This window comes from Fusarium flagelliforme, assembly GCF_020744385.1.
Source record: "Fusarium flagelliforme strain FIESC 12 MPI-CAGE-AA-0113 chromosome Unknown B0J16scaffold_5, whole genome shotgun sequence".
NCBI lineage: Eukaryota > Fungi > Ascomycota > Sordariomycetes > Hypocreales > Nectriaceae > Fusarium > Fusarium flagelliforme.
Window position 1 is genome coordinate 2,452,723 of NW_025763507.1, and position 25,348 is coordinate 2,478,070.

The window sequence follows — 25,348 nt, forward strand, 5'->3', positions numbered from 1 at the left end:
AGCGCGGCTGCTGCCACCAATTAAACCTCATATCGATCCTCCCAGCTACCCGCTTGACTTTAATGACAAACGCCAGGGCACGTGATAAACAGCTAAACGCAACCGGTGACGGTCCCGTCTGCTCTAGCGTCAATGGCTTTGGGGTTACAGTCACTAAAAACTGATGGACCTAGGCAAGATCTAGTGGTTAGGCTCAGTGCAGGTGGTGGCCTCCACTACGCCCAGTCTCACGAGCTTGTGTTAGGTTCCATGTGGTAGGGTAGGCAAGTTGCTGTGGAGGCTGCGACGGGTCTTCTTGCCTTGTGCGATTTACATCACAAGTTCCAGTTTCGGTCTTTAGTTCTCATTCCTCCTGCCACCTTGTCAACTTTGATTCATCATCTTAACATTCACACAAATTAAATATCCCATCTCATGGCAGAAACCACACAAGCCGCCTCCGAGGCGCCTCCAGCCCAGTCGCTGGAGGACCAGACCCTTGTCGTATTTGCGCGCCTCATGGAAGGTGGGCAGGAAGATAACGAGACATGTCGCGATCTTGACGAACTGACCAAGCTTCTAAATGACGACTTTGAAGCTCGCCAGAAAGACGCGTCTCGTGAAACCATTTGCAAGGTTATCGACGGTGATTGTGTCGACACTGTTTTGTGCTATCTTGATATGAGACAGCCTGAGATAGTCCGTGGCCACGCCACCCTATCAACATCCGCCTATCTCAAAGCTGCTGGAGACGACGGCTCTAAGAAGTTGTCGACCTTCTTCTTCGACCGTGTCCGCAGGGGAACCTATGATGATTATATCGTTGCCTTTTGTGTCGCTGCTGCAACTTTTCCTATCGTCCCGGAACTTACGGCGCAACTGTTTCTTAATGAGGATTTCCTACCCAGCCTTGGCACTCTCATGCGACGGAAATGGAAGAGTCGCAAGGTTGAAACGGCATGCTTGGAGATGCTTAACGCTGCTTGTATGAACTCCATGTGCCGCGAGGCCATAAACAAGTACTGCATCGAGTGGTTGGAGGAGATTGTCGACCAAGATCTTAGTGAGATTGTTAGAAGCACCAATGCGGACCCCAACCTTCAGAGCGATGGAGGCTCGATCTCTATGCGTCGTCACTCAGAGCAAGTCCAATATCTTGCTGCCGTTATCTTGGCTAAGTTAAGAGTAAGATGAGATGCCTCAATCACCATTCAAGACTGACTGACACAGCATCCTAGGCAGTTCCCTCAAAGCCGGCGCCCGGTGAGAGCAAATCTAGAGTTGAGCCCGCAGTTACCAGCATCGAGGAACTCTCTGGCATGTTCACTAAGATGATCTTGCGAGATGAAGATCACGGTCGGAAGCACTCTATTGAAGGTCTTGCCTACGCCTCTCTCCAGCCCAAGGTCAAAGAATCGATCGTCGATAATCCTGAATTGCTGCAGAAGTTGGTCAAGACTCTTGGCGACACACAGCCTAGATCTCCCACGACTTATGGAGCACTAAGCATCTTTGTTAACCTCACAAAGTATCTACCTAACCTGACTGAAGAGGAGAAGAAAATGAACCAGCTCAAGGCGTACGCCAATGCAGCTGGAAAGCTTGGCGGACCCGACCCCTTAAATGACGATGAACATGTGGCAAGGCGATGCAAGTTAGTGTTTGAAGCTGGCATTGTCCCGGTTCTTGTCACCCACAGTAAGAATGGCTCGCCTGCCTCTTTGGCGCTGATAATTTCCGTCATCTTCGCCTTATCGGTCACAAAATCCCTTCGAGGCCAACTTGCACAGCAAGGGGCGGTTAAGCTTCTTCTGATATCGTGGATGTCGCTGCCTCAAACCGAAGCTCCTGCGCGCCGTCTTGCTGCACAGGCACTTGCACGTATCCTCATCAGCACAAATCCAGCCCTTGTCTTTGGTGGAAACCGATCCACTCCTGTTGCTGCTGCTGTCAGACCGCTTGTGTCTATTATTCCACCCGACCCAGCCGCCCAGACTCGCGACCTCTTGCCCTCCTTCGAGGCATTGATGGCACTGACCAACCTCGCCTCCATGGATGACGAGGAGTTGAGGCGCAATATCATTTCTACCGCGTGGTCACACATCGAGGAACAGATGCTAGCCTCTAACAATCTTGTGTCCAAGGCTGCCGTTGAACTCGTCTGTAACCTTGTGCAGGCTCCTGAAGCCATCGCTCTCTATGCTGAAGAGACCGCTAAGGCTCGTAATCGCCTCAACGTTCTTCTCGCTCTCGCTGATGCTCCTGATGCTGGAACACGTAGTGCAGCTGGCGGTGCTTTGGCTTCACTAACCAATTTCGAGGGTGTCATCCGAGGCATCATCAATCGAGACCGCGGTATCAAAGTTATTCTTGGAATGTGTGTTGACGATGACGAGGATATCCGACACCGAGGAGTGTTTGTGGTGCTGAACTTGGTTACTGCTGAAGGCGAGGTTGGTGAATTGTCACGGGAGAAGGTCAGGAGTGAGGATGGGGTCGAAACTCTCAAAGAGTGTGGCAAGAAGAGCCGACGACCTGAGGTTCTTGAGGTCACAGTTCAGGCTCTCAAAGCCTTGCTAGGAGAGCAATCATGAACGGGGAATCAATACGTTATAGCGCAAAACGGTACTTCCTCCGAGAGGAATGAGGCAGCGGGCTTACAAGTTTACAGTGGTTATGACTATACAATGCAACGAATTCTATGATGTTTTCTTTTGAACAAACTATAATCAAGCGCCGTGTACTTTTATGCCTTGGTATCAACCCTGTTGAGAATCGCAACGCCCTCTACGTGACCAGTCTGGGGAAAGAAATCAAACCCTCGAAGACTCTCGATCTCATATCGCTCGCCTTCTCCTTCTCCGCGCACAAGGACGCCAACATCCCTAGCTTGTGTGTGCACGTTGCAGCTGACGTACAATACTCGCCGAGGACCGAATTTGCGTAGCTGGTTCAGGAAGTCTGCATCGCAACCCTTGCGAGGGGGGTCAAGAACGACAACAGTCTCGTCGCGATTATAGGTGACGCTCTTAAAAAGCTCACCTGCATCGGCAGCGATAAATTTGCAGCGATCCTCACCCATGCCATTGAGGGCAGCATTGCGACTGGCGTAGGCGATTGAGTCGGCGGCAATATCAATGCCAATGGAGTGTTGGAATAGCGAGGCAAGAGTGACGGTGAAGAGGCCGGAACCTGAATAGGCATCGATGAGGTATTTGATATCCATACCGGTACCTGCAGGCGGGAGAATGTTGTCGCGGACGTAGCCGGTAAAAGAAGGGAGGATGGAGTTGTTGTTTTGGAAGAAAGAGCCAGCTGGGTTGGTAAATGTATAGGGTCCAATGTATTCGGTTGTGGTGGCCTTGGAGTCGGTGATGCACGACTTGATATCAACTGTATCTTCGTTCTCCACACGGACGCTATAAGGCTGCGTCTCTCCATTGGCTTCCTCGCTACCCTTTGGCACACGCTGGGTGTTCTCACGGAGAAGGATTGTAGCACCCCGCTGGTAGTTGCCAAACTCCTTCTGCATACGCTCACGCTCACGCGTCATACCGAGACGCACAGCGTTAGTTCCGATAGGACAGTCCTCGATATCCAACACCTTCCGACGGCCCTTTTGCATGAATCCAATGTCAGGGCATTTCTCGAAAGGAATCCTGGGATTCTTTCCTCTCTTGCTAGGTCTGAAGCCAGGGGGTCCGTCGAAGTGAGGCGTAAGTTTAGTGCGGTAGCTGTACTGTAGCGGGCTGCCCATGGTATCCTGAACAGCGGGGACAATGTTGGGGTCGAGGTTGGAGAAGTTCTTGAAGGCCTTTTCGACGATGCGCTTTTTGAGCTTGAGTTGCTCAGAATAGTCGAGCATCTGGAATTGGCAGCCGCCACATGAGGCGAAGTACTTGCAGCTGATGCGCGCGTCATCGCGTAGGGGGGAGGGCTTTGTAATAGAGATGAAGTCGGCAAGGGTCTGGTTGTCGCGAGGGAGGTGACGGAAGACCTTCACCTTGACGATATCACCAGGGACGGCGAAGGATACAACATAAACCTGGTTTGATCCAGGCTTCATGGCAAGACCGTCTCCTGTCGATGAGAGCTCCATGACCTCGACGTCTGTTTCAGTACCTTCCTCGGGGAGGACTTCAGGACCATGTTCTGTCCCCTCACCATACTCAACAGCTCGCTCCTTAAGCAGTGCTTGGATATCGTACTTGAGGACTTCCTCGGATGAGCCCTCGGTGATGTTCTTCTCTCTCTTAGTCTTCTTCTGCTTCCACTGTCGGTTGTTCTGCTGGTTCGGTCTCTTGTTCTGCTGCTGAGAGTTACCGTTTACTTGCGCATTGCCATTTGGCACAGTAGCCTCTGCCTGTACGCTCGCCATGACTGTGAAGGGTCGGAAATGGACTGAGCGTAGTGTTATGAAGGGACTTAAGGAAGGAACCCTCAAACGTCTCATCAAAATCTCTGCCCAGATCAGGTAATTTCCTTCTTGTGTAAGAAATGAGATTTTGAAGGTACTTTGTGATTTTGACTCTTTGATATTGAAGAAGATTTCTTAAGACTAAAAGTAGAATGAGACGAAGAAATGTTTCTTGCAGAGGGATCCACCTGAACTTCGGGGATGGTGGGGCCCTGTATGTCTGCTTTTTTAAGTTGCGTATGATTGGCTAGACGGGCTATCAACCATTCATGGAGTGCTCGAGTATAGGTACCTAATAGCAGTGTTGGAATATCTTAGTACCTACCTAGGTAGGTAGGTAGATAGGTAGGTTCAGCTGGTTAATTCCTATCGTGCTTCATCTTTCTGATTTCATCACGCACAAATAACACCCACATCAATTCTGTCTTCTTTTGGTTGAGAGAACATATAGCAATTACATCCCTATATCTAAGTCTTTTGTAGTAGCTATGTAATTTCTGATTGGTCTGATTGCCATCTTGGCGAAGTGCTAAACAGTAAGCGGTGTCACCATATTGCCATGATAACATCTAGATGGTCATTGGCTGTTAAGTGTAAAGAGTCGAGAAACAACAAAGAATTGATGTAGGTATTATAGTATTTTGAATCAGGGCTAGAGGTAGGTAAGGAGCAGTTCCTCCTGACCTAGTACGTTATCGCTGTCATGACCATGATTGGCTCGGGGGTCCCTAAATTGGCAGATGATCGCCTCACGAGTCTAGCTCGCTACCTAGGTATGCATCTACCGAGGCGGTTCCGACCATCGGCCCTTGAGCGAGAACCTGGACAAGTCAAGAGCAGCCTTTTACAATCTTGTGAAATAAACAACATTGTATCGTGCCAGTCACTTACATCCTATGCGTTGACCACTTTCTCTGTTGCCGTTATCTTATCAGCACATCGTCGGTGTTCATCCCTTCTTCAACCACTGATAAGCACATCGACCCTTCCCGAAGATCAGTCATCAGTTCTCGAGAGGTTTGTAATACTTGTGCAGTTGTAGATTTTCAGATTATCGAAATTCTGTCTCTTTTCCAGGTATCTCTCACCCTATAAACTCATAGTATGTCCTTCTTAACCAATACTGCTGCTCTGTGAAAGGCACGTACTAATTAATCTATAACACATAGAGCATCTATTACCCAATGAAAATACCATTTTTACTACTCGCATCAAGTGTGCATTATGGCTTGTTATCAGCAAGCCCCATCTTGGAGAAGTTCCTTTCTCCGGGGGTCGGCACTAAGGGGGCTGTCGTGTCAGAGGCTCAAGAATGCAGCTACATAGGCCGGGACCTGTTAGCACGAGGTGTAAGTCTAAAGGCACTATCACTCATTACTTAACCGGCTAACCCCTACAGGGCAATGCTGTTGATGCCATGATTGGGACCACATTCTGTGTCGGAGTGATTGGCATGTATCACTCTGGCATTGGCGGAGGTGGTTTCATGCTTGTTCGAGATAAGGATGGCAAATATGAAGCAATCGACTTTAGGGAATCGGCACCCGCAGCAGCCTACGAAGACATGTACCGAGGGAATGTCAATGGCAGTATCTACGGAGGGCTGTCTGTCGGTGTGCCTGGCGAAGTCCGCGGCTTCGAGTATGCGCACAAGAAATACGGTGTACGAACCACAGACACTTTTTCACTCGTTCTACAAGGCTAACAAGCACACTCAGAGCCTCCCCTGGGAAACTATCTTGCAAGGGGCTATCAAGGTTGCTCGTGATGGCTTCATAGGTAAATCTGAATCCAACCATATAGAACAACCTGGCTAATATAGCTTAGTCAATGCCGATATGGCCAAGTTTATTGACAAGACAGCCAAAGGGCATCAGAACTTGTTCATCGAAGATCCTTCATGGGCGGAGGACTTTGCCCCGAATGGTAAGATTTGCTTGGTTTGGGTTTAAACTTGTGCTGACATCAAAACAGGACAACTTATTGCAGAAGGGGAGAAGATGACAAGAAAGCGATATGCGCGGTAAGTTTGAGACCAGCTTCAAAATCCCCTAACTCTACTAACTATTCTAGCACTCTACAAGCTATCGCAGATCATGGCGCCGATGCCTTCTACACTGGTCCTTTGGGTAAGCATACAGCTTTGTGAGCCAAGTGAATACTGACACCGAATAGCGGAAAGCATGATCAAGACTATCCAAGATTCAAATGGCACCATGACATTGGACGATATGAAGGACTACCAAGTTATCTCCCGCGAGGTTCTTCACACCGACTACAAAGGTTATGATGTCTACGGCATGAGCTCTCCAGCGGGCGGCGCAGTTTCGCTCAACATCCTAAACACCATGAACGGCTACTCGCACCAGGATGCAGATCAAAACACTACACTACACATCTATATAGAAGCAATGAAGTTTGCTTACGGCGCTCGACTAAGACTCGGCGATCCTGATTTCGTCTCTGGGGTCTCTGGGCTCGAGCACGAGATGCTCAACCACACGACTGCCAACAAGATTCGAGAAAAGATTGATCCTTGGACTACCCAAGATATTGAGAAGTATGATCCAGATGGGATTTACTCATCTGACGGTCACGGTACTTCACATGTCGTTACTGCAGATCGTGATGGCATGGCCGTTTCTTTGACCACTACTGTAAACCTCATCTTTGGATCTCTCCTCATGGACAACCTCACTGGAGTGATTTTGTAAGTCAATCAACAGTCCCTAACCTGTTCCAGAACTTCCATGTGCTAATAAACTCTAGAAACAATGAGATGAACGACTTTTCCATTCCAGGTGTTCCAAACGAATTCGGTTTCGCTCCAGCAGAAGCCAACTTTGTCCGTCCTAACAAACGTCCTCTTTCGTCGTGTACACCCCTCATCGTTTCCCACAAAGACGGCTCCTTGTTTGCAGTAATTGGCGCCGCAGGAGGGTCGCGTATCATATCTGCTACTACCCAAGTTGCCTGGCGTGTCCTGACTTCGCCGTCTTGGTCCATCAAAGATGCTGTCCGTGAGCCTCGTGTTCACAATCAGCTCATGCCTAACACTTTGCTTGTTGAAAACAAGTTCAGCTTATATGATGTTCCGTCACTGAAGGAGAGGGGTCATAATATTACCTGGGTCGACGAGGGGTTGAGTTCAGTGCAGGCTCTGATCAGAGACTCGGATGGCGTTTTTGAGATTGCCCCTGAGCCCAGGCAGAAGAACAGCGGAGGTGCAACGCTTTAGAGAAGAAATAGAATAATGTCCTGTTGTTGCTGTTGATTTATCCGAGCTGACGAATGTTTTTTGAAGGCTACAGGCGAGTAGGAACGAGACTATGGCTAATCTCTGCGCCGGATATATTAATGATTCTATATGATCTCTTTCTTGGGCTTGGCTTTTTCCTGTCTAAGAAGAAAAGGGGGTATCCTTTCAATTGTCTGCATTAGATCTACGCTTCTCGTCTAGCTAGCGATACCAAACGTGCCATCTGGACCGTCCACTTCTTTGCGAACTCTTCTTCAGTGAATCTTTTGGCGGACTCACGTGCTCGCAGCCGGACCGAGAGAGGATCTGGAAGTGACAAGGCCTTCTCATAGCCCTCTGCGAATTCTTCTTCCGTGGTAGCATGAAAGCCTAGGCGCAGTGGTTAGCAAATAATTGACTCTACAAGGAACAACTTACCTGTTGGCTGGCCGTCGATCGGCACAACAATGTCAAACTTCGGGCCAGCGCTATCGTGTACCACAGAGATGAGACCAGCGGCTTGGTATTCCACGACACCAATCCCGAAGTGTTCATTCCACATGCCGTTGACGCCCACGGATGCCTTTCTCAGCCATTCTAGAACCTCTGACCAAGGAGCATCAAGGTGGAACTTAACGCTGTTCTTGATACCAAGCTCATTGGCAAGAAGTCGTAGCTGATACACACGTTTCGCGTCAGAATCATCTCGAACGCTTCCAATCAAGATCAAATTTGTACCCTTCGCTGCCTCGCTCTTAGTCTTGAGGAAGGCGGCAAATGATCGTAGGATGAGCTGATGATTCTTCTCAGGTCGGAATTGCGCAAGATAGACAATGGCTTTCTCTCGTCGTTTTTCGCTGTCCGGGGAGACTTCGACCTCGCGTTCCATCTCTCGAACTGCGGTAGGAGGGTAGACGACTACAATCGGATCTGTTTTGCTCTTCTCTTTTCGGTATGGACCCCACAAGCTCTTGATGTGACCTTGAGTCCAAGTCGAGTTTGTCATGACAACATCTACTGACGAACCAACCAAGGAGTACATCACGGCGAAAAGCTTCCAATAGTTCTTCTTGGCGAAGCCCTGAGCCCCAGCACCCTTTCCAGCGTGCGCGCCCTGAGTTCCTGCGTCCGCCTTTGCATCAAGAGATTCGAGCATATCCGTGGAAATTGTAGGATAATGCACATACGCTCCGGTCGGAACATCAGGAAAGAGAAATTTGCATAGACCGAGAGCAAAAGCGTAGCCCATCGTGTCGACGAACACATCAGGAACCAAGAGCGAGAAAGCATCCCAAGCCAAAACAAGAGAACCAAGAGACTGGCCAAGCAAGGTGAAATAGGGCCAAGTAGAGGGAAGAACCCAGTCTCGTTTGGATAGGTAGAGAAAGGTTATTGTGGGAGCGTGAAGCTCAATGTTGAATCTTGTCTATCAGGGTGTAAGCATGTCATGGGTTGACTCATAAGTTCTTCAGGCGTTGTACCTTGACTCGGGACAAAATAGCATCCTTGGTAACGTCATGATCGCCTGTGTACACTACACATTTCGCTTTTGGCCAACGATCTTGCGTGGCCCGGATCGCAGCCCAGAGAACCCGCTCTCCGCCGCCTCCGGCATTGCTTGTTCGTTAGCACGGTTCCATGATAGCTCCCACAACAACGTACCAGAATGGATGGAAGAACCCAACAATACCAGCCCAGTCTTTCTGGGCACTCAGTGTATTTTGCAGGCTATCGTCGACATCGAATACGAGCTTCGTTTCAGCGCTACCTTGAGGATCGTTGGCGCGAGCAGCTGAGTCCTCCTCTGTCATGAGAGACAGGAGATGGGCGCGGCGACCGTCTGTTCGTTTTTGAAGGGACCATCCGAGAAGCTGGCGAAGAAGCTTTCCTAACAGGGGTATAGCGATCAGAATGGCCAGAGGCACGAGGGCCACTAGGGAAGGCATCGTTGGGGTCGTCTTTCGTCGGCTCTACAGGTGGTGGAAGAGGCGGGATATGGTTTGGCAAGGCCGAAGAAGGGTGGTAAAAGAGTTAGAATACCCCGTAAAGAGGACGTTAGGAGAGGAGGTATTTATGTAAGCCTCAAGGGCGTCAGGTGGAAGATTTGTGGTAGCAAAAGGCTACCATGAGTGAGCAAGAATAAGTGCGATGATAGTGTGAGGTGACGTCTACTCTAGGTCCCGTCCCGTCTCGTCCCAAAAATTGGTGGGGGACAGACCTACCGAGCTACCTAGATAAGCTAAGTTTAGGTACTGCTAAGCTCCAAGCTGTCCACTGGGGCTGCGCTGCAGCTATACATGCAGGGGTTTGAGGCTCTAGCCCCAGTCAATGGACCCTTCTAGCGGTGCCCGCGGACAGGAAGAATTGAAGGTATTCAGAGATTTCCGTAACGTATCCGTATCATCTTCCGGATCGTATGATGTTTGTTGAATGGCGATGCGATAGTTTCGGGTGTTTATCATTCTAGGGTTTGTTGACACGTCTTCTCAGCTGACAACCAAGTATGGCAAACTCTATCTTCGAAATGGATGTGTAGAATTTTGGAAAACATTGGATTATTTCAGCAATTAGTTTTAGGTGATCCATTCATGGATTCAGCGTAATCGAGACGTTAAACAACAGAGAATTGTGCCATGGAAATCGTCGAACTGCAGCGTTGAATTGTAAGTTCTCATTGGTCATACGCTATAAGAAAATAAAAATAGCCCCAGTCCAACCTCATCTCATTGATCTCAATGAATGCACTTCCGAACCTCACTCACCCCACAACCAAGAGATCAATCACGCCTGAACCCACGGGAATATGAATTGAAATGTCTCTCTTCAGACGAACCGCTTGTTCTATATCGCCTCATGCTAGGCCGTTTCTTCCAGTCACCAATCTACCGCGCCGTTCAGTTGGTATTTCATACCCAGCTCTCACCAACTCCGTAACTTCACCATGCGCCGACCGAAGGGATTTCTCCGTCGCTTCTGTGCTTGGAGACACAGTTACTGCCACAGCTGACAGTCTTAGTTGGGCACATAGCTTAGGTATGCCATGGTATGTGGCTATCCCATTGCTTGCTGTAGGCATCAACGCGACTATTCGATTCCCACTTCAACTTTACGCCCGCCGTCTGCGTGAGGCCAGAACTCCATTGAGGCCCCTGCTACTAGCCTGGGGAAGTCGTCATATGAGGGAAATGGCTGACGCCGAACTGCCTTATCGAATCAAGAGAGTTCGCATGGCTGGTGCTACTACGAAGTCATCAAAACGGATCTACAAGGCATGGGGCTTACAGCGCTGGAAGAGTATTGCGCCGCTGCTTGGAATGGTCCCTTTTGTCACGGTATCCGAAGCACTACGACGTAAATGCGGTGCCCCCTTAGGCTGGATCAGTCATCAGATCGGTCTGAGTAATGCAGATTCAGTAACTGCAGACCCTGGAGCTGCGAGCAGCATGTTCGACGAGTCGTTAGTGAACGGAGGGTTGTTGTGGTTTACAGATTTGTCTTCTGCGGATCCCTACTACGGTTTACCTATCATCTGCTCAGGGATTCTTGCCTCGAGTGTTTGGAGCAAGATGCCGATCAAAGAATTGCTCAACATACTGCCTAAAGACGGAACTGATCGCCAATTTACCAATCGACTGCAAATACTTCTGGGCAGGACTTTGCTCTTGATGCCCGCATTACCTATTCTCTTTGCTGACTTGCCCTGCGCCATCTTTCTCTACTGGAGTACATCGTTTGCCCTCACCTGGGCCAACGAGTTCTTCTTGACACGATTGGTCACACCAAAAACCGCAAGTCTGACGGCTCCCAGGATGAACAAAGAACTCCCCTTCCTCCCGCCACGCCAGTCACAAAACGGAGGAAAGTCTTAGACAAGAGCAGTTGATTAGAGCTTTGTCTGTAACTACCATTGTGTGCCCTTATAGCTGTGTATACCTGAAAATAAAACTCCGATAGACGCCTTCAAAAAGAAAACAAGAACTGGCCACCCATAATCGTCAAGGCTGTGCTCAAACAATCTAGTCAAGGACAATGGCAAGGATAACAATGGTCAGGATGACAGCGAGGATCAGCAACAGGCAACAACTCTTGTTGCGGGCTGCCTTTTGGTACCGCGCGGCCTGTCGGTTCTCAATGTCAGCCTGCTGCGTATCTTCTCGGACACCTTCCACAGTGTCCGCGAGCGTGTGAAGCTGCTCTCCCTGTTCGTTCACAATTTGCGCTACTTGTCGGAAGAGAACGTTCAGGTCGCCAACGCCCTGCTCAATGTTGCGGATCTCCTCCTCACGCTCGATGATAAGAGCTTCCTGGAAGTCGACTTCATCCTGGGGTGCGAGTACAATGCGCTGCTCCTGTTGCTGCAGTTGCTCTAACTGGGTTTCGGATGGAGCCTCGGCGGATTCGCCATCCTGTGCCGCACGGGCAGCGGTAATTGATGCGCGCTCTTTTTCCAGGGCTCGTCGCTGAAGGTTTAGGAAGTCGTCGAGAGCAGCTCGGAATTCGCTCGACACCTTTGTTTGTTCATACTTTTGTTGTTTCTGAGTAGAATTAGCATGCGATACAGAATTCGAAAAGGTTCAACATACGGTCAAGTCCTCCCATGTTTGAAGCCGCTTGACACCGTCGCCGATCTCATTACACATATCCTTCGTCTTCTCCATACTTTTGTGAACTCGCTCCCGCAGTCGCGGTGTATCCTTCCTAGTGCCCAGCACGTTGACATCATTGGCGAGCTTTCGATTGCTGCTGAGAAGGGCCTGCACTTTGCTCTTCAGATCGTACTGTAGCTCTTGGAAGGCTGGGTCATCGGTATAGCCTCCGCGGCCGGATTCGAGGTCAAACGACATGATGCTTATGGGTTGTGGGGGTTTCTAGTCGAAATCAGAAGCAGAAAGTCGCTATAAACAAATATTACGTTTTTGTTGATGTATAGGTAGAATAACGAGATGGGCAAATGCGCCAGCCAGTGTTGAATCAAGTCACCTGTTGCCTAACTTAGTACAGTGCCTACAGTACCTATAGAAGGTGGCTGAGGTTCCATATCAATCGATCAAGTTAAAGCGAAACATGGATGACATACGTAATTGGACATGAGGACGAGTCTAGCCAACCACAGACAAGCCGGACCTGCACTATCAGCACGTGACTGATAGCAATGGAGCTTCGCTTGCACCTTGCGCTACTAGCGTCTATGATGAGTGGTTGTTGGCTGGAGATTTTTATTTACTTGGATTGAGCTTAGAGCTTCCAGCGTCCATTCTTAGTCTTCCTCCGAAACAACCTCGACACCATCGCAAAACAACCTCCCGAGCTCTTCTTTATCTCAGGGATGCGCTGTGAAGATGGCAGCCACCACTGTTAGAAAGGCGCCTTACAAGGACTTCTTGCAGCCAGCTCTGCATAGGCGATTTACCTCAACTGCCACTGTTTTGCTGATTGTGTCCTATCTTCAGGCTCTTCTCTTGGATAACTGGACTTCTTGTTAGTCGGAATACTCTGGCCTCACACGCGCTTTGCTAATTGACCTTCCTTATAGACTTCTGGGCATGGTTTCCCATTGGCCCTGCTGGCTTCCGAACTGCCTTCATATTCACATGTGGCCTTGCGATCGTCGTGCTCCGAATAGCAAACTACCACGTTGGCCTACGTACAACCGGCTCCGGTTTCCAAACCTTCCGAAGCACAATCACGCAACTTAAAACGTACGAGACTTTGTTTTGGTATGGCTTTTCAAGCTTGCTCTTCAGTCACGTTTTTCTTTGGGCAATGTCTTCTCAGGCAAACCTATCCTGGATCACCTACTTCCACGGAGACCGCGCGAGACTGAACGAAAGGCCGCTTTTCCTGCTGGCCTACATGGTGTCGTGTGCTATTACGCAAACATTCAACCATTATCGAAAAGACACCGATCGTCTGGTCCTCGGATTGTCAAAGGGCAAGAATGAGAAGCAACCCGACGCGTTAAAGCTGGTTTACTACGCAATTCCACACACCTTCAGCGATTCTGTCGGAGGTGCTGCTACCGCGCTCCCTGTCGCCATGGTACTATATTACGCTATCCTTCGATCCTTCATCTGGGGCTGGGCACTCATGTTCTTGCGCATCTTTTACAACCTACCCAAGACCAACATGCTCCCACCTACTTGGCCCAGCGATCTTTGGCTTCTATTCCGCTGTATGGAGGCTGGAACCTTGGTTCACCTGATCTGGAACATCGGTAACTTTGCTTTCTCTTCTTTCATGGTCAAGGCGCCCCTGAAGAACGGCAAGCCTCTTACCTCTGAGTCCAAGGATCCTAATGGCAGTCTTTTGAATGGACTTAAGAGCAAGAAACTATCCATCAAGGTAAGCTTACATACAACAACCCAAACCTACGGATCTTCCTAACTTATTTAGGCCTTCGCCATGTGGGAGCTTGCATATATCGCCCAGGGCTTCGAAACACGTCGACAGGCTATCTACGAAGACATTGACCGCAAGGACGGACCCATGTGGTCCCAAGTTTATTCCATCTGCTTGGATGTAGTGAAGTCCATCGAGACCAGAGTCGACACCTACGGCAAAGCCCCTGATGCGCCTCCCGCTGCACCCAGTGCGGAACCTAAACAGCGTGTGTCTGCTCCTCTCCGGGATGACCCTATCTTCAACAGCCGAACAGCGACTACAACGATGCGAAGCGAGGTTGAGAAGCGACTAGGTCAGGTCGCACGATCCCCTGGCGAATCTCCTGCGTCGAAGCTGAGCCCAATTGCCAAGAAGACATGGAAGGAAGCCAAGGACCGGGTCTTGACCAAAGAACAGCAAGAACTTGTCGCTCCTGAGCATCTTAAGGGACAGTTTGAACAGTGGACGCTTCGAATGATGGAGATTGACGTTATTGCTGCTCTGTTCCAGCAAGACTTCCGAACACAATTCGCCGCCGCGGTGCTGGGAACACCTTATGCGGAGCCTACACTTTGCATTAACGCGATTCACGTACTTCACCATCTTTCAGTGCATAGTTTGGCAGAGGACCAGTTCGGCAACGTGCACAGAGACGTGCCCAGCATTATTCGAACCTTTACGACCGTCATCAAAAAGCTAGAGGCCTTCCGCATTGAGTTCCCGTTGCACTGGACCGACGTGTCGTGCAAGAGAGTGAGCCCCGAGGTGGAAAAGGTTGTGGATGCTTTGAAGACGGCTTTGCAGCAAGTACTGGCCAGTTTCGAGCCCTATAGCAGTGACCTCAGGTTGACGCTGACTGATATTCGGTTGGCCAAAGAGGCTTGCGCAGATGCAAAGAAGTCTGAGATGGCAGAAGTTCGATCATGAGAATTGAGAGGAGGGAATGTATAAGGTTGATGAGATTTGGGGTAGACTAATGTATTATGATACCATTGTAACAATTTGTAACTGGGGGAGGAAGAAGCATCTATAATTAACAACTACGTACGTACCCACGGATACATAAGTTCTTGTCTATACGGATATCTCAATATGGAAGCTTGGATCTAATATAAGATGACATTGAAGCGTAATTAAAGTGACAGTGGGGCCATGGGCCTCCCGGTAAACCGTGTTGACAGTCCGTGTCCGTCTTGATAAAGCACTGTTTTGTCCTGTCAAGGGTCCTTCAATGGAAATTCCAACCTCTTTTACTGTACTCGTCGTCCAACTTGGTTTGGTTGCGTCAATCAACCATCCAATGGTTCACCCTTTGGACATTCGATTCGCCCATCCCAACCCCCTCAGCAACCAACTACAGTGACAACACTCACTGGATTCACTCATTCAGCTTCTTGCTACTGCCCATACTCCAACTTAATCTTCTTCCTTTATTTAGTCATGTACCATAATTTATCCTTATTATTCTGTTTATTATCGATTTCCAGGTCATAGCGGCCTTTGACTGCATCGCAACTGCGACCGTCTTTGGCCTATGAATGGACTAGAATATGGCGTCTCCCGTATCCCACAGACGGCTCGTCGCCTCCATCATCTATCGCACGCTCTACGTTCTTCTCTATGTTTGTCTTCTTGGACTCTTAATAGCTACACCAGCCGATGCGATCCATCGCTCGTTCCAAAACCGACAGCTCTATAACATCTGGATTTTAATTGCCGCCTACGTCACTGCCATCGTCGTCGTTTCCTTCGTCTTCATCACCCGCCTCTATATCAACAAAACTGAGTTGGGATCGATACCAAAGGGATGGGTGCCTATCGAAAAGGGCGATCTGCGCTCGACTGTTTACAAGGTAATCGGCTTGGGCCTTGGTCGCAGTGCATCAATCGCATATGAATCACGCCCAAGACTTCAGACAGAAAATACAGCCTCTGATGACGAGAATGCCGAAACGAGAGTCAAGATGGGTTTCGATGGTCCTGAAGGTCCCGCGGAGGAGCTGGTGGTGGTAATACCTCGTCGAAAACCAGTATGGGGAGATATTGAACACTACGGATGGTCGTCGCCCAACACGCCCGATCTGCCCAACCTCGAATATTCAACCGTCTTCTCCGAACTCCCCAATCTTATCGAAGGCAAGGCTTTGACTCTTGCACCCCCCGATCCGACCTCCGAGACAAACCCACCTCTACTCGACCCCGAGGCTGTAGCTCTCCTTCAGCGAACCGCCAACATGAGCTTGCGCGACTACGTAGTTCATCTTGCTGGGTTGGGGGTACTCACCATGGACGCGAACGCTACCAAGTTTCTTTCACACTACGAATACGCTCGCTTCTCTAATCGGCCCATTTCTAATGCTCAGTTCAAAGAGCTGATGCACCTTTTTGCTGAAATTCTCCGCGCAATGGAGCCTCTGGACCCGAACATCCTTGACGATCAGGAAGAGGCATCATCGCCATCCACCAACGGCGATGATGATGCCAGAAGCGGTACTTCTCGCAGCAATCTAACACCTTCGGATGCTGCCAGTATCAGTAGCTCTACTCGACGAATAAGACACCAACCTTCAACTAATACCTGGAACATCTACCAGACCGCTCCTAATAGTATGAGGAGTGGAATTACTGGACGAGGAACTTTGTCGCGAAGATCAAGTAATAACAGTCTTGCTCAAAGTCAGCGCCGATACCCAATGAGCCACCCGTCGACCTCGAGCCTTCGGTCCAAATCTTCAGGCAGCTCCGGGTCTGTTATCCGATTGGCTACACGTCATGATTCTACAGACCTACCCTACGTGCTCAGTCTAAGAGATACGACTGCTAGCTATTAATCCAATGGTCACGAACTCGAGTAACACAGAGCCAAGGTACTTAACGTTTACGAAATTACGACTCGAATAAAACATCGGCGTATAGACGGGTAGAGGCTGTTTGGTTCTCTTAATCATAATCAATTCTAGTAAATACTTTAAAACACGTGGATGAATTTCAAATTTGTAATTATTATCATGGTGTTTCTTCAATTAAGATGATGCTTTGTTGATATTGCAGGTGTTCCCCTGCAGATAAGATAAGCACCCGTCCGTAGTCTCGAATGTGTCGCATATGAAATTCTTCTACGAAAACCTCAAACTCGAACTGTCAACTTTTGTCTGCCCAGCACTGTAAACATTTCATCGCTGACTCGCCCCGTATCTGACAAGATCAGATCGTTGTTTCTTTCTAACCCCTTATTTATCCTCCTCCATATATATTGTATCACAGCTACAAGTCTCAATGGCTCCCAAACCACCTCCGCCTCTGCCTGTTGCAGACAACTACGCCTCTCTCACGAACCGTATTTCCCTCTCTATCGCCTCAAGATCGTCCATTCTCAAGACCATGAACCACAACAATTCTGCGCCCGCAAAGCGCCGCGTCATTCTAGACGACAACGACGAAGATCTCATTCGCGGTACACAACCAAACACTGGAGTCGGCTACGTGCCTGAGAAGAAAGACGTGCAGAAACACGCCAACTCCAAGGAAGAGAGGTTCTTGAGGGGTAGAATTGGCAAGGGCGCTACGGGTAAGGCGAAGAAAAAGGTCGAGGAGAGCGAGAGTGAAGAAGAGGTTGGGAGGAGTGCGCTAGGAAAGAGAAAGAGGTCGCGAAAGGAAGTTGCTGGACCTGAGCATGAGCCTGAGAACCAGGCGTTGCCTACAACGACGGGCGAGAGAAAGGAGAATACCACAGGCGAAGCTCGGGCTGAAGCGGATATTGAAATGAAGGATGGTATCACCAAGGAAGAGAACACAAGTCTTGAGGGAGTGGCAGCCAACAAGCGCAAGAGTAAAAACAAAAAGAAGAAGAAGCAGAAAACTGAGAAAACAAAGGCAGAGGAATCAGTATGAGAGCATGCAAATCATCGTTAATAAATAAGATACCCCAAATCCGATGTCAGATCTGTCAATTACTTGTGCTTCGTGTCACCGCTGTCCACTTGGAGAGAACATTGGACGAACTGAAAGGAGTGAATGTATTTCTTCAACTCCAAGTTGATTTAGGATCGTAATATGGTGCTATACCAATGGTGGTCATTAATTCAAAATACCCTATCCCATGATAACAGCCCTCAAATGGTATAACCCAACACCAGCCATGCAACTCCTCCAAGACCAATATATTCGTCCCATGAGTGTACTGAAAAGAATTCACTGTGTCAACGAGGGCGAGAAGAAATTCCACGCGTTTAAACAAAATGCCTGCCATGGAATTGCAATGCGTCGCGCTGGTGATGAAGAAAGCCTCCCGTGACCGTCCTCTAGCCCGTCCCATGTCCTATACTCCAAAGTAGGCTCCCTTCGCCATGAAAGTACAATTGTATGTATGACCTGATATGATGTCTGCGAATGTCCAAATATGAAATCTGTGTAGTATGTACGCGGTATGCTTCTGTTAAAGAATACCGATGTATCCATCGAGATAAAAGAAAAGTTCCCGGGTCAGCCGGTGTGATTATGTTATGTTTTAATGTTTGTGCCGTGTATTTTATTGCATTCGCTTTCGCTTTCTGTCGTCGTCCCCTCTAGGGTCCTCGTCTTCGTCTGATCGCTCGGCAGTATCGCTGGGGTTCAAGATATGGGCCATACTTCCACGTCGAGTTGCCGGGGCCGAGTGGTCTTTTACAGAAAGATTCTTGTTCTCACGACCAGCAGAACCCCATGACCATCCTCCAAAAGTGTCTGAGCCTCCACCAATTCCGTTCGCGAATGGCGGGGGAGGGGTAGTTGGGCGTGAATGGGGATGTACTTGAGATGCATTTTGTAACGAGTATGTCGACAGGGAGTCCCGGATACGCTGTTCCTCGGGGGCCACTCTGCTGGGTGAGGGTGGCCATGCACCAGATGGTGCGCCCGAACTAAAGGGAGAAGGCGTCGGTTGCCAGCCGTGAGCACGAATATCGGCGGCCGTGTGGCGGCGTGCTAAGCTTCCAGGGCCAGGAACAGTCTCGACGTTGGACAGGGGGTGAGGAGCGGGAGGCGGGGGTGGAGGACCTGTGCGCAATGGAGACGACTGGGTAGTGCTACTGCCACTGATAGAACCATACGGTCTTCGGGTGCTGGTTGATAGGTTCGAGGGCACTGGCGGTTTGTAGAAGTTCTGACTGCGCGCTGAGGGAACGCCCAAGGTGGGACCCCGTCGCTGGTCGTCTTGAGCCAGCTGTCTTGGGGATACTGGAGCATTTTCAACTCCGGCAAAGTACTGTTGGCGACCAGTATAGGGAGACTCTTGCGGTGGCTCGTCGATCGTTCTGAGGACATCAACCTGCCTTTGGATCTCTCCCTGCAAAGTAATTACTAAAAGTTTGTTAGATATTGTCAACACGTTTGCCAGGAGTGGTACATACCATCACGAGAGATTGGGCTCTCTGCAGGAACCAGGGATAACATAGTCCTGGAGAGCTCTTGGTTAAAATGAAGAAGTCGGTTCATGGTCTCCATGGTCGCTTGGTTTTTGACATGCATATAGTGAGCTGCCTCTTCGCTTCTTTGCAGGCGATTGCTCAAATCAAACAGCGTATGCTCAATGTTGAGCAATCGGGCGTCGGCACTGTCTGGCGGAAGAGGAACGGGCTCGGCCGGAGTGCCCGGTTGCGATGTCGCAGGTTTCGTATAATTACTTTCGCGATGCACAAGGGCATGTCTGCTAGCTCGACGCTTGATCTCACGTAGACCTACCAGATCACCGCGCTTGAAGTTGCCATTGCCATGCTTGAATTCCCAGAGTGTCGTATCAGGGTTTCCCGTGTGGAAGACGTCGCGCTCTAGTACGAATTAGCGATTATGATTGATTCTAAAATCCGAAAATCCCAAGACTTACCCTTATGAAAACCGTACATGTTGAGCTGTCTCACAAACGACGATATGTTGGTGTGCTTGAAATATTGCCTGGCAGGCGTTAGCCGCGTACTAATTGACCAGTTCGAGGTTGCTCAAAACGCACGATAGGACTTTTGAGAAGTCGGCTGAGGGCGACATAACGAAACTTTCAGCACTCGCTGACCAGGAGATCAAATGTTGGATGTTTGGGTCTTCCAGCATGCTGGCGTGGCGTTAGCAAGTCGTGGTGAAGCTTCTGGCAGCGCAATCTCACTTGTAGAGCTTGTGAATAAAGGCTGTCTGAACAATTTTGGGCTGGTGTACGGCAGCGGCCGCTGGCGGGGGCGCAGGCATGCTATTGGAGTTGTTGGTATTATTGTTCGTGACATTGTTGGTATCGGGCGCAGGAGAGTTCTTAAGCCGGTCGTTTGGTTTGCTGTTGCCGTTGGCTTCGGAGTCGGAGTTGTGGTTACCGTTAGAAGATGGCGCAGGTGAGGTTATCTCCATTGGATCGCCGTTGCTGGGAGGAGACATCTTGATCGTCGGAGTTGAAATGGGGATAATACGAGCGCCCATTGACTGATGACTGTGAGAGAGGGAGGTAGAGTGCGGGAAGGTGTCAGTCCTGACGGCCATGTGCGCTGTAGCCATGATGGTTAGTCGACAAGAAGGGACATGTACAGACGGTCAGGGTCAGGGTCGGCAATGCTTGCTCTTGAAGAAGAAACAGAGAATGCAAGGAGAAACGGGCGGCAGACGAGAACGGGAGGAAACGGGGAGGTTAAAGGATAGAGTACATAGATAAATGTAGGTAGGAGGAGGGTGAGCTCAAGCCCAACGGGGGTGTAAAGATGAGATGAGGTGGGTGTGTAGCAAAGTAAACTTTGAGACGACGACGAACGATGTGGGAAAGGAAGGGGAAAGGAACAAAGCCCGGCCACAGGGACGGTATCGCGGGTGCGAGACTGTGGATCAGAAGCCGAGAGACACCGGGGGATGAAGCGACATCAAGTGGTAGCGGAGTCGGAATCGGGACCGGTCGACAGAGGGTGGAAGAAGGAACGTACAGTACGGTTGATGCGATACGATACGATACGATGCGATGCGATGCGATGTGCTGCGTTGCGTTGCGATGCAATGCGATGCGATCACTGGGCGCGTACTGTACTGAGCAATACTGAAGAAGGTTACCTCATTCTCTGGATGCGCACGAGAGAATGAGCGGGTGGGACAAGGAATGTCTTGCAGGAAAAGACAGCCTGAACTGGATCTGGTTCAAGCGGTTCCCAGCGTCGGTAGGCGAGGCGAGCTGCGTGGTGTCGCTTCGCTTGAGTAGATGCTATAATTATGGAAAGAAGTGACAGAGGATGAGAGGCGAACGACGAACTGGGATGCGGCAATAGCCCACAGACAAGAACGGCGATTTGCAGCTGGGCTGGATGGTCCCGTTTGGTCTGGTTGTTGGTTGTTGGTTGTTGGTTGGAGCAAAATCCAGACCACAAGCTCTCAAACCAGAGAGAGAGAAGAGATCCAGGTAAGTTACTGTAGGGGGGCTAAGTACTGCACTGTACGCACGGTACAGTACGGGGGGTACGTAAAGTTAGCTTAGCTTGGGTCTTAGCTTGGCTTCCGTTAGTAGGTTTAGGTGACACCCGCTCAGGTGGCCGCTGCTGATCAGCCTCGCATAGGGGCTTTTTTTTTTTCCTTTTCTTCTTTCCTTCAGGACTCTCGGTTTTCTAGAAGGCGGGGAGAGGAGGCAAGATTGCTGCCGACTCTATCTTGGCACGTCAACCAGATAATGGGCTCCGGACAAAGGGCACAGCTCAATCAGTCTGTATGCATCTACACAGACGCAATGACGATAGGCGAAACAGCACAGATCTCTGGGTAGCGTTCGCACAGCTCGGTGATTCCGCGAAGATCAAAGTGCTTGTCTGGTCAAGCGTCAAGGTCCTCTTAGCAAGGTTTGACGTCCCAGTACAGCAGTTGACGAATGGCTACGGCTACTGCACCGATGGCAATGACACCAAACTCAACCTAGGAACAGGCGGGGAGAGCTGGAAGATTGGCGAGTGGCGGCCGAAGGAAGAAGGGCTGAGCGCTGGAGGGAAAGCTTCTGGACAGTGTGAAAGAAGACGGGAATGCGCAGGACTTGTGAAAGTGGTTTTTAAGAAGGTGCTGAGATTGGAAAAGCTCGCTTCTCTAGTCAGACCCAGGTAGCTGGTTGATATGAGCGTGCTTTCGTGTACTGTACTGTAACTACCTCTACCTAGGTAGGGACGAGACTACCGTAGTGAAGAGAGAGAGGGGGAAGGAAGAGAACCTCGCGATCTGCTGGCTTGGACGGATTTCTTTTTCTGGATCTGCAGGGAAACCGATGTGATCATTATCAAATGGACCCAGGAGCCAGGATTGGAAATTTGGGGACATGGCTCTGGACAGTGGCATGGAGACCATGGAGATAGGATGGGGATGGGGTTTGACATTCGTGGTTAGGTTAGTAGGTACGGATACAGTACAGTACATGGGAGAGAAGCTGGCTGCTCAATTCTCGAGAGAAACCCACCACACCCACCACACCCACTCCAACCTCCAAAACCCACATTGTTGTTCCATGTTCCATCAGACGGACAGTCCCCTACGCTCACTCCCGACGTCTCACGGTGGGAATGATTTCAAGCAAATTAATAACAATCCTCATGTTGCTTTTCTCTATCGCTGTTTTGAACCCATGCTCAAGACAGCAGTATAGCATGGGATGATTGGCCATTATCACCTTGACCAAAAGCAGCAGCGCGTATGTACTGTACTGTAGATGGTTCTGGAACAATGCCTCATATGATCCATCGCCGGTTGGAATGAAGTTCCAGTGCCCAGGCTATAGGAACACAATCCATCATGTCGGTGTTACAACTAAGACTGTGACATGTCCGTTGGAAAACGATCACAGTAGTTGATAGAACAATAGAAGCATGTGTACATACATAGCGCCGCCAAGATTGATCCGTCATTGCACAGTCCTTGAAATCTAGTGGTGGCTTCAGAAGCAGATGGCTTCAAGAACCAGAGACATTAAGGAAAGGCTTACACAAGGAAAGAAGGGCCGGGAACATCCAGTATCTTTTCCTTGGCGCCTTGCCGTATTCTTCTCATCAATGGTGTGGTCGGGCTGGTGTCTAGGAACGCTGGGAGGCAAACTGCAATGTGTGGCGCCCAGCCTCGATGGCCTGAAGAGGATACCCAGATAGGTATCGAGTATCGACGACAAGGGGAAAGGAAAGAATGGGGAAGTATTGATGAGTTCCAGAATTCAAATGGCTTAGACCTCCGTCTGTTGCATCAGCGCATTATCAAGTGGATGTTCGAATACTTAGTACGGCCGAAATCTGTTGAAGAAAATTGAGAGGCATGGCTGGGCATCACAAATGAATGGCTCCTAACAGCCCGAACTTAGGGACGTTTCCCAACTCATGTGCGTGGGACCCCGGATACAATAACGTCCAAAGAACAGAAACAAAGAAAAAGCCTCAACGTCGCTGCATATCATCCGTGTCCTCGGGGCCGATCCATCGTGTCCGGTCAGAAAGCCGCTGTTGCGAGTTCGGAAAGACCCTTCATGATCGTTTTGTCATGAGAAGCAATAGCTCTAGTAGTCTCCCCACAACTAACCAATGTCAGCATCTCAAAGACATCAACGACGTACACCCAACTCATGCACAAAGACTGTGGCTGTCGGATATCATGAACCGTTAGTACGGTAATTGGAAGAGGTCGTAATTACGAAAGACAAGGCAACATGTCTAGCATGTCGAATCAATCTTTTGCTCGGACCCTCTCTGCCTCTGCTAAAGCCTAGCTCTCAACCAAGTCAAGGGCTCCGCTTGTGGTACCACGGTGAGGGTGAGGTTGCAGCACTTGGTATACTGGTCTCCAGGATCGCGAGATAGTGAATCGGCAAGACGAGATGGCGGGCGGGCTCTAGCAGTTGCAGGACAGGCAGCGGTTGGATGACTAGAAGATGGATCTAAATCAACTTGGACGGGCCGGATTACCCTGGCTCAACAAGTCTCCCTGACATAAAAGGCCCCTGTCAGGCTGGGTACAGTTTCCGCAAATCGTGGCCGAATGGTTTGTGATGATGGCTGGCAAGATGAAAGGATTTACACCTATTGGATGTTGTGCAGTTGTTTCTCAGTACTGTACGTACCTTAGGTACTTTAGGGAAATTATCCGAGCCTATATCCGCTTTGCATTGTACCTTATTCTGAGTTGTAGGCGACGAGAATGCCATAGCACTCATGGCAAACCTTAGTAGTTTAATGTCCCTTCTTCTGACGCAGGCACGATAATCACATGTGCCCTATTACACCTTCCTTTTCATATTCTCGGATGGGGATTTTTGCTAAGTAGGTGGGTTAGTACCTAGTTAGTACGTACGCAGGTAGTTACCTTAATTATGTCGCAGTTGCCTTGCTAGCATTTTAAACCACTCGATGCTTTCCTAGCTGGGCAGGAGACGGGTACGCTTTCTCATCCTGTATTCGTCGACCAGACCGCTTCGTGCTCCGTGCCTTCCAAACCCCGTCGTCCGGCTCAAGCTCCGTGGCCCGTTGTCCCGTGCGCTCATGCCCCGTGCTTCCTTCCCGTTGTACTTGCCTGGGCTCCAAGGGTTCTCTTGCCGCTAATCAACCACAATGCAATTGTTGGAATGGCTTAATTCCCATCCATCTCCACTCGTCGTGATTTTTCCCTGGGCAAACAATTTATGTCTTGAACGCGATATGGCAATCATGCTTACCGACGCTACTGCCTATTGCGTATCGTTGAAATTAATACAAGACGCTGAGCATCGATTCAAGATTGAAGAGTCAGTCAGAAAGTACCAACTAGACTACCTAATGCCACGAGTAGTTCATGGAAGTCATGACGATTCGTCAGCTATTTTAACTATGGTCAAGGGTTTAGTTCTCTCCGCTAGTCGGACCTTGGCAATGGCGTCCCTTCGGACAGCTTCCCCTAGCCAAAAACCAGGGCAAGACAACGCAAACCACGCCAAAGCAGGAGATCCAAGGATCCAAGCGAGATACGGCTACAGTAATTATTACAAGACTTTGCCAACGGCCGAAAGGCACCGACACGTTGTGCGGAGCCTGTTGTTCGACTCTCAAAGCTTGACTAGGAAAGAATGAGCATTCGAGATGTGCTTGAAACTCCCCCCGAAACTCTCTTGAGCTCCTTGACTACCTGCCTGCAAGATCGAGAAATTCTCACAGTTCGCTGCGTAACGATCACCACATACCAACATTGCGTCTGTCAGTCTCGTTCGCTACGATACCAAGCTACAGTACATATAGAATTAATAACAGCCGTGCTACAGCTACGCGAATCCGATCGGTAATTTGCCTTGATTTAAAATTTAAGTTTGATGCTTAACGTGCCACGAACCCCAAGTCCCACCTTTGCATCAACAAGAT

The 25,348-nt window shown here is 49.6% G+C and overlaps 11 protein-coding genes across 11 annotated transcripts; 7 read left to right on the forward strand and 4 right to left on the reverse strand.

The window, feature by feature from the left end:
- The first annotated feature begins 169 nt into the window (after positions 1-169).
- Positions 170-2,684, forward strand: B0J16DRAFT_373596 (myosin-binding striated muscle assembly central-domain-containing protein). The gene is made up of 2 exons (XM_046130529.1): positions 170-1,164; positions 1,218-2,684. Exons 1-2 carry the CDS (start codon positions 415-417, stop codon positions 2,571-2,573), a joined length of 2,106 nt encoding a protein of 701 aa, XP_045981492.1. The 5' UTR covers positions 170-414; the 3' UTR covers positions 2,574-2,684.
- On the reverse strand, positions 2,685-4,555 carry B0J16DRAFT_345264 (S-adenosyl-L-methionine-dependent methyltransferase). The gene has a single exon (XM_046128245.1). The coding sequence runs from the start codon at positions 4,430-4,432 to the stop codon at positions 2,726-2,728; it is 1,707 nt and encodes a 568-aa protein (XP_045981493.1). The 5' UTR covers positions 4,433-4,555; the 3' UTR covers positions 2,685-2,725.
- A 1,025-nt stretch (positions 4,556-5,580) lies between these two features.
- On the forward strand, positions 5,581-7,634 carry B0J16DRAFT_270157 (gamma-glutamyltranspeptidase; the record flags this gene model as incomplete). Its single annotated transcript, XM_046123534.1, has 8 exons — positions 5,581-5,745; positions 5,796-6,059; positions 6,115-6,175; positions 6,224-6,322; positions 6,371-6,419; positions 6,470-6,525; positions 6,572-7,106; positions 7,166-7,634. The coding sequence occupies 8 exons, from the start codon at positions 5,581-5,583 to the stop codon at positions 7,632-7,634; spliced, it is 1,698 nt and encodes a 565-aa protein (XP_045981494.1).
- Positions 7,635-7,825: 191 nt separating this feature from the next.
- B0J16DRAFT_401314 (uncharacterized protein) lies at positions 7,826-9,580 on the reverse strand (the record flags this gene model as incomplete). Its single annotated transcript, XM_046132567.1, has 4 exons — positions 7,826-8,024; positions 8,073-9,060; positions 9,116-9,251; positions 9,297-9,580. 4 exons carry the CDS (start codon positions 9,578-9,580, stop codon positions 7,840-7,842), a joined length of 1,593 nt encoding a protein of 530 aa, XP_045981495.1. The 3' UTR covers positions 7,826-7,839.
- Positions 9,581-9,950: 370 nt separating this feature from the next.
- On the forward strand, positions 9,951-11,601 carry B0J16DRAFT_160739 (uncharacterized protein). The gene has a single exon (XM_046122199.1). It carries the CDS (start codon positions 10,448-10,450, stop codon positions 11,501-11,503), a length of 1,056 nt encoding a protein of 351 aa, XP_045981496.1. The 5' UTR covers positions 9,951-10,447; the 3' UTR covers positions 11,504-11,601.
- On the reverse strand, positions 11,577-12,692 carry B0J16DRAFT_160707 (t-SNARE). Its single transcript, XM_046122198.1, has 2 exons — positions 12,218-12,692; positions 11,577-12,169 (listed from the first exon to the last, which is right to left on the reverse strand). The coding sequence occupies exons 1-2, from the start codon at positions 12,476-12,478 to the stop codon at positions 11,651-11,653; spliced, it is 780 nt and encodes a 259-aa protein (XP_045981497.1). The 5' UTR covers positions 12,479-12,692; the 3' UTR covers positions 11,577-11,650.
- Positions 12,693-12,868: 176 nt separating this feature from the next.
- B0J16DRAFT_373600 (nucleoporin protein Ndc1-Nup) lies at positions 12,869-15,143 on the forward strand. Its single transcript, XM_046130530.1, has 3 exons — positions 12,869-13,112; positions 13,168-13,976; positions 14,028-15,143. Exons 1-3 carry the CDS (start codon positions 12,974-12,976, stop codon positions 14,940-14,942), a joined length of 1,863 nt encoding a protein of 620 aa, XP_045981498.1. The 5' UTR covers positions 12,869-12,973; the 3' UTR covers positions 14,943-15,143.
- Positions 15,144-15,285: 142 nt separating this feature from the next.
- On the forward strand, positions 15,286-17,095 carry B0J16DRAFT_345273 (uncharacterized protein). The gene has a single exon (XM_046128246.1). The coding sequence runs from the start codon at positions 15,566-15,568 to the stop codon at positions 16,844-16,846; it is 1,281 nt and encodes a 426-aa protein (XP_045981499.1). The 5' UTR covers positions 15,286-15,565; the 3' UTR covers positions 16,847-17,095.
- Positions 17,096-17,113: 18 nt separating this feature from the next.
- B0J16DRAFT_160774 (uncharacterized protein) lies at positions 17,114-17,958 on the forward strand. The gene has a single exon (XM_046122200.1). The coding sequence runs from the start codon at positions 17,292-17,294 to the stop codon at positions 17,904-17,906; it is 615 nt and encodes a 204-aa protein (XP_045981500.1). The 5' UTR covers positions 17,114-17,291; the 3' UTR covers positions 17,907-17,958.
- Positions 17,959-18,436: 478 nt separating this feature from the next.
- Positions 18,437-20,793, reverse strand: B0J16DRAFT_160782 (HSF-type DNA-binding-domain-containing protein). The gene is made up of 5 exons (XM_046122201.1): positions 20,149-20,793; positions 19,999-20,097; positions 19,876-19,943; positions 19,403-19,819; positions 18,437-19,352 (listed from the first exon to the last, which is right to left on the reverse strand). The coding sequence occupies exons 1-5, from the start codon at positions 20,523-20,525 to the stop codon at positions 18,544-18,546; spliced, it is 1,770 nt and encodes a 589-aa protein (XP_045981501.1). The 5' UTR covers positions 20,526-20,793; the 3' UTR covers positions 18,437-18,543.
- On the forward strand, positions 20,777-22,667 carry B0J16DRAFT_401316 (uncharacterized protein; the record flags this gene model as incomplete). Its single annotated transcript, XM_046132568.1, has 4 exons — positions 20,777-20,942; positions 21,230-21,408; positions 21,615-22,079; positions 22,152-22,667. The coding sequence occupies 4 exons, from the start codon at positions 20,777-20,779 to the stop codon at positions 22,368-22,370; spliced, it is 1,029 nt and encodes a 342-aa protein (XP_045981502.1). The 3' UTR covers positions 22,371-22,667.
- Between the last annotated feature and the right edge of the window lie 2,681 nt (positions 22,668-25,348).